Consider the following 7,420-nt stretch of genomic DNA (forward strand, 5'->3'; position numbering starts at 1 on the left):
AAGTAAATTGTCATCAATTAATGAGAACGAGGTTTAATTATAAATATGGGAATTTTGCTTCTAAATATTTCTTTTTGTACAAGTTCGAGCATGCTACAACTACTATTGATTAGTATCCCAATAAGTGAAAAACGTAAATAAGCATTTCGTTATTTAGCATTAACGTTACAGAGAAGACAAATGTCTTTGTGATGTTCTTGTGGTGTTTTTATGTAAAGGAGTACGATGTTTCGGAAGAACGCGCACGCAAGAAAGCTTTGAATTTGATTGGCGATGCGTGGAAGAAGCTGAGCCAGGCAAGCTTGCAAAGTTGTCCTCATGGTTTTCATCCTGCCCTAACTGTGCTCGCGTGGAGCGGCTGTTATATGCGTTTATCGGCAAACCACCATCGAGGAACACATTAGAAATATGCTTGTAGAAAGAATTCGAGTTTTACCGCGGCCGCCCGCATGTCATGCATGGCATTATTGATGAATATTATGCATAGTCTGCAAAGACAAAGAGATATTTCTATTTTTTTGAACTCTTATGTTTTTTTAATGTTGCTCTATCTTGTTTCGTCTTTTCCTTTTTTGAACTTTTTATGTAAAGATTATGCGTGCATGTTTGACTGCTATTGTGAAATATCTAACGTAACTAGCATATTGTGATGCATATCCAAACTGTCAAAACTGCATGGACTTATGTTGCTCAAAGGCAAACTCTGCTGCATGGCAAACTCTATTGCTTCTTGTTAATTCAGGAAGGTCTAAAGGATACTTCTTGTTAATTTATTTCCTCCTAGAAAAACTAACGATATTTCTCATTTCTTTTTGTTTCGGGAACTGATCAGCGACAGCTCCCTATTTCAGACCAAGAAAAGTCTTCTAAATCCAAAACAGATGTGAATGTGCGCTGCACAGGCCAAAGCTACCAAGAAAATTTTTGATTCTCGGTTTTTTTTTGGATTATCGGGTCCGATCCGAACGGTTCACATCCATACACAAAGAAGCCATTGTCATGTTCAACCACCGCCTTCTGAGAAAAAGAGCATTTTCGGTCAAATATGTATGAAGTAAGCAGATGGACTCCCTATACATACAAGAGAAGCTGTTTGTTTGGGGTACTGGTTACGTTATATATAGACATCCAATACCCTCATTTCGATCACCACCCGGTACTGTTGTTATTTCGCCTCTCCTCCCACAGTACTCTCTCCATTTCACTGAGTTTCTTTTGCACTTCGATCCTCACAGCCCAGGCCAGCCAAAAAGCCTTTTGATCCCTTACTTCTCCTGTTGATAATATGAGTCGCTTCTTCTGCATTTCCTCTCCTCAAACTAATTACCATCTTTCAAGTCCTTTATCAATTACTTCCCTTCCTCTTAATAATAGGCCGCCAATGGTTTGCAACTTCCCCATCACCAGAATTGAGGAATTGAAGGAGAAAGTAAGGAGAAAACTCATGGCTACGGACAATGAGTTGGAGCTCATCAAATCTATCGATTCCCTCCACCGCTTCGACATCGCTTACCACTTTGCTCATGAGATCGAGGCTAAGTTGATCTCCATCTACCATAAATTCGGTGGATCCGACACCAGTGATCATAACTTGCATACGGTAGCCCTTCAGTTTAGACTCTTCCGGCAGCAAGGCTTCTACGTTTCCCCAGGTGAGTCCCAAGCCAAGCAGGAATACCCAACGTCTTGACCCTTTTTTAACTCCTTTATACAAGAGATCATATTAAGTAATTAGATATCGTTGCATATTCAAATTGGTAGGTTTCAAATTGATGCACCCTTTTCATTTGGCAAAGGGAACAATATATAATTGTTTCATAAATATCTGACTCAAAGAATTGGGCATATTCATAAAACGCCTAAAAAAGTGTTTTATGAATCTACTCAAATGTTTTGAAAAGATTGTTCTACTTACCAAATGGGCCTTTAGTGAGTGAGACTTAGAGATCAACGATTTTTCTTGGTGGGTGAACCTTTGCGGAAATCAACTTTTTTTTTTTTCTCTGAAGCAACCATGAGGACAATATTTGTACGCATCTTTTGTTGACCTTCGCCGTCCCATTGATGGGGCAAGATGAAGATACATGTTGTATCCGGGCTGGTATCATGGAGTGTCACCACTTTTCGTCACATCTTCAATCGGGACGAATCAAAAAGCAAAAAGCGACGAATCAAAAAGCGACGATCCCTACCACCTTTTCGCTTCAATTTATGCATGGCAGTCATACATATCAGATAACTGCTAGTTACTACTGAGAATAATATACGTTTAATTATGATTTCTATTTTGCAGTTTGATCTAATTCTATTTGCTGATTTTGTGGTGTAGATGTGTTCCAAAAGTTCAAGGATTTTGAAGGGGGATTCAACCTTGGTTTGGCTAAAGATTCAAGTGGTTTAATGAGTTTGTATGAAGCTTCATACTTCCAGTGTCCAGGAGAAGACATACTTGGTGAGGCCAGGGTCTTTGCTAAGGCACATCTTGAGGCACTAATTCCACTTCTTCACCCCTCTCCAGCCAACCAAATCCGGCATGTGCTAGAGCATCCTTTGCGTTTAACGTTGCCAAGGATTGGAGCAAGACACTATATAGAACGTTCTTGTGAAGATCAAGAAATGGTAGAACTGGCAATATTGGAGTTCAACTATGTGCAATCCCTTCACCAAAGAGATCTTCAAGAATTTTCTAAGTAGAGTCCCTTTTTCCATACTTCCTTTGGGTTTTCCAGTACTTCCTTCAATTTGCTCTCTTATTTCAAATTGTTGCCGGTATGCTTGACGTAATTCATGTACAACTTGTGAAATTTATGTAGGTGGTGGGAAGAGCTTGGGATAATCAAGGAAATGGGATTTCTTACAAGAAACCAGCCTGTGCTGTGGTTCATGTTATCCACTTTGGCGTTGCCAGAGCCACAATTCTCCCGGTTGAGGATTGAATTTGCCAAAATCACAGCACTGATCTTTGTTATCGATGATCTGTTTGATGTTTATGGAGATGATCAGTTGGATGATCTGGTTCTCTTCGTTGAAGCTTTCAATAGGTAAGGCATGTTTTAACGAAAAGGGGTACAGGAAAATATCCAAGCACACACACCAAACATGTAAAATGCGTGAATTTGTTCATGAAGGCATGCATATTGTTTTCGTGTTTCGATCTCTCACCGCATGGAACGGGATGCTTTGTTCTCGATCGCCAGTATTTTATTGCCGATCAAACAACTTCAAGGTGTTCCTACGGTTTACAACTCTTTGGGGTCCACTATTGTTTGTCAAATGGAGGGGAAATTTTCCTTGTGATAAAAAAATTCACGTCTTAGACTCGTTTCCACTCAATATATATTGAAGTTTTCAATTTTAATTAAACATATTCTCTCCATTTGTCAAAAGGAAAAAATGGTATCGATCGTCAAATAGAAAGGACTATTGTACTCCTTTGAAATTGGTTACAAGTTGTCCATATATATGAAGTTATTTTGTCGAAGCCAGACTATATGGAATAACGTATATGAGGTTACTTTCTCAACCGTCTTCCTTAATTATACGTTATTCCATAGAATTGGCAGTTGGGCAACACTGAATTTAGAACTTGTTGGATTAGAAGCAAGCCTGCATGTGAAGTCATTCTTAGAACTATGCATTTCAAATCCGGATAATATATTGATTTGATGAGTTCCAACAAATTAATCTCTGCCGCAAAGAAAAACCATTAATTTGCTTATCTATAATAATATTAATGATTTTTTGTCTGAGATGTATTGACTGGTGTATCCAATGGGTATCTTAATTTTATTAGCTGGGATACGGCATCTGTGGAACAACTCCCAAGACACATCAAGTTGTGCTTTTTGGCCTTCATGAATGTACTGAATGGAATCAGACTCATGGTCCTGACACAGAACGGCTGTGACATACTTCAGCATTCCAAAGCAACGGTATGTTTAGCAATACCTTCTGTGCTCACGTAAGTGCTAATCTGTTTCAATATTTTTCTTCCCCTAGTCGGGTGAAACGGGAGGGTATATACCGTTTGATTTGACAACGCATTCTCGCCGTGACAAATTGGTTCTGATCATTTTTTCTTTTCTTTTTTTTCTTTTCGGCAATTAATCAAGACCATTTATGGGTTTTCTGTTCAATATCGATGTAATTAATTGAATAATTAGTCCATTTAATTCTTCGACAAAATGGTCACTTTTCTGCAATAAAAGAGAAGTTTTAGTACTTAATTTCTGCCATTTTGTTTTAATACTAGTATTGGACTTCTCGAGTTTGCGCTAGTTTTTATTTATTCATATTTCTTTGATCTCCTGAATCAAACAATTTGATGAAAGCACTTGAGGACACCTTTCCAGCTGTTAGATGGGTGGCTTTCTTTGACTCCAGACAACGAAGTCCTCCTAGTATAATAATAGAGCTCATGGACCATTTATGTCACTCCAGACAGCGAAGTCCTCCTAGTATAATAATAGAGCTCATGGACCATTTATGTCAATGTACCAGATTTAGATGGGTTACCCCACTGAACTACTTCAAAAAGGTGAAATATGAAAAAAAAAAAAAGGACGATTAGGGATTAGATTCGGATGTAAGAAATGACATCCGATGATCAAATTCATATTCAGATTTGGTTTAAAAAGAATATCAGTTAAGCATCAATATGGCTAGTTAAACTTTGGTATATCTAAAATCCATGAATGACGAAAGTAAGTTATTACGTTTATGGTCAATTGTTGGAGTTTATTTGTAAAGATGAGCCGCTTTTACTTAATTTGAACTTGTACTAATTGAGTCTTGAACCACATATATCCCTATCATTTGACGCTTTATAAATATTTTCGTAGATATTGTTACATCATTTCGTGGTTGACTGGCCAATAATTAATAACCAACAAAAACCCTTTCTTTTTCTTTTCAATTTTGCAGTCAGCGTCTCTCTGCAAAGCATTTCTACGAGAAGTGAGGTGGCTGAAGTCGCAGAGCCTTCCCAGTACAAAGGAGTATTTTGACAATGCGACCACCACTAGTGGACTACCGCTTGGTCTGACTCATTTCTACTTCCTCATGCACCAACAGGTCCCAATGGAGCTGCTCGATGCCACCGCAAGCCTCATCTTCCTTCCTGCTGCAATATTCCGACTGTGGGATGATCTTGGTTCCTCCAAGGTAACATGCACGACTGCCTCCATCCCCATCTCTCCTTCTCGATCTCTCTCATCTCTAGCAAACATATGTGTAACCTTCTTGTGGTCTGTCTTTTGTCAGGTTGAAAGAGATCGAGGATACGATGCTTCCTACGTAGAGTTCTATGCAAAGGAACGCAATGTTTCCAAAGAATATGCGCGGAAGGAAACTTTGAATTTGATTGGCGATGCGTGGAAGAAGCTGAACCAGGCAAGCCTACAAAGTGGTCTTCAAGATTTCACTCCGGCCTTCATCAGGTTTTCCGTGAATTGTGCACGCATGGGGCAGCTGTTACACTCGTATGGCAAAGACGATCAGGAGACGACCATCAAGGAGGATGTTCAAAAGATTTTTATAGAAAAAATTTCAAGCTGACTGCGGCCATGCCATAGATGGAATTTTTCGTCAACCACCAACCCACATCATTTTGCAGATAAATTATACGTCTGCTATTCTTCTGCTATTCAAAACTATGTGTGCGTGTGTGTGTGTAGATGTTTTTATATTTTGTCAAATGTACTTTTTACAGATTTATATGTGTTCCAGAAATAAAAAAAAATTGCGAAGATAAATCATTTCAAGTTTGTGCATAAATCCATTTTCCCTTGTCATCAAACTTCCAACGAGATTACCAATTAACATCCAAAGGATTGATTTGCACTTGAAGTGAAAGAATTACTACAAACTCAATGAAGAATTGGTGAAATGTGAGACGGGTCTTCAAATTCAAAGCAGATGCGAGATAGCTTGGTTTCCACCTCAGAAACTGCAATTACACTGAAAGAAGGACGTTTCACTTCTTTAATATACACAATAGAACTTTTCGAAAAATATTTGTGAATAGCTGACCCCTATTGAAGATCTTTTCAAAGTCCATTTGCTGTTAGCTCCCTTAAAAGGGGCGTAGTATTGCTCGCCAGCTTCAGTTTCGTGTTGATGGTGAGTCTTCAGTTTGATTTCTTGATTTTCGTTAACAGCATTCAACCAGCAAGGTAACCATAAGCTCTTAACCACTACGTCAAAGCCAACTGCCTCTCGATTATATGTCCAAGTTGTTGCTCCTTTTCCATCATAAAACAACATCATAATATGCATAATGCAAATACAAAATAACTTTTCTATTTCAAAAAAAAAAGTACATAAATGGTTGAGTAATTAAAGGAAGGCAGATCTCGCAATTGAAAGCAACAGAGTGCTTGAGTATCAACCAATAGCCTAATACAATTAAGTTTTCTTTTGTAACTGTGCAAAGGGCCACGGAAAGACAACATTTTTCCTTTTAAAATTTTCAAAAATTATAATTTAGCCCGATAAATTTTTAGATAACGTAGTCAGCCTCTACCCAAAAAAGATTAAAGATTTTGTTTGATCATGCTATTTACCACATTCCTCCCCTCCTCAGAAACTTAAAAATAAAAATAATCGCTCCACCCCTGGTTTGGAGCAAAACATTATAATATGCACATTACTAAATGCTTGGAGATTGGCTTTGTCTCTGAAATCTTCAAACTTCATGTGCACCGCAGGACCCGCAATTGGATATGTTCTTTCCGGTGGGAACCGTTTAAAATAAGCTGGAGAGGAACCAGAATTAGGTAACAACATCCTGAGGAATTGAATGACAAAGGCTGCCAAGAAATCCTTTTTGCTTTAAAAGAACTGCCCATTGCTGTCCTGTCGACACCACGGAAAAGCGGTTCGGCCTTTTTATATATATCCAGCAAAAAAGTTTCATCTGGGGTCCAATTTTTCTCGCTTGAATTAGTGTATTCTTCTGTAATGCTTGACGTGGACCATAAATTTGAAAAATTATGTGAAAGCATGCTCATGTTTCTTGGTATACTAATAATAATAAGCTTAAATTTAGATATTGTTTGTTATGACATTCTATCATAACACAAATGCCCAAGAGAACTAACCATCATTTTTATCATCGCAGGGTGAAATACACAAAACAATTAAAGACAGGTGCCAATGGTTAATTGTTTTGTGCAGTCCATCTGCGGAATTGCATGACATTGAAAGTGCTCTCTGTTTCTTGATTTTAATAGCGAAGATGTCATAACAATGATAACATGGATTTTTTTTCCTTTTCATTTTCAAAAGGCATTGTGAAAGGGGACAATTTGAAACTAGAAAAAAGTGTAGACCTTCACGAGTCATTTAGCAATAATAATATACTTTTACTGTCTCAGGAGCCTACTTTAAAAAACAGGAAAAAATTATAATGAATCTACCT

At 38.0% G+C, this 7,420-nt stretch overlaps 1 protein-coding gene across 1 annotated transcript; it reads left to right on the top strand.

Annotated features, from left to right (window-relative positions):
* Positions 1–1,381: 1,381 nt before the first annotated feature.
* LOC116246472 (trans-ocimene synthase, chloroplastic-like) lies at positions 1,382–5,556 on the top strand. The gene is made up of 6 exons (XM_031618369.1): positions 1,382–1,652; positions 2,330–2,690; positions 2,814–3,041; positions 3,878–3,932; positions 5,074–5,163; positions 5,263–5,556. The coding sequence occupies exons 1-6, from the start codon at positions 1,382–1,384 to the stop codon at positions 5,554–5,556; spliced, it is 1,299 nt and encodes a 432-aa protein (XP_031474229.1).
* Positions 5,557–7,420: the final 1,864 nt, after the last annotated feature.

This window comes from Nymphaea colorata, chromosome 1 (assembly GCF_008831285.2).
Source record: "Nymphaea colorata isolate Beijing-Zhang1983 chromosome 1, ASM883128v2, whole genome shotgun sequence".
NCBI lineage: Eukaryota > Viridiplantae > Streptophyta > Magnoliopsida > Nymphaeales > Nymphaeaceae > Nymphaea > Nymphaea colorata.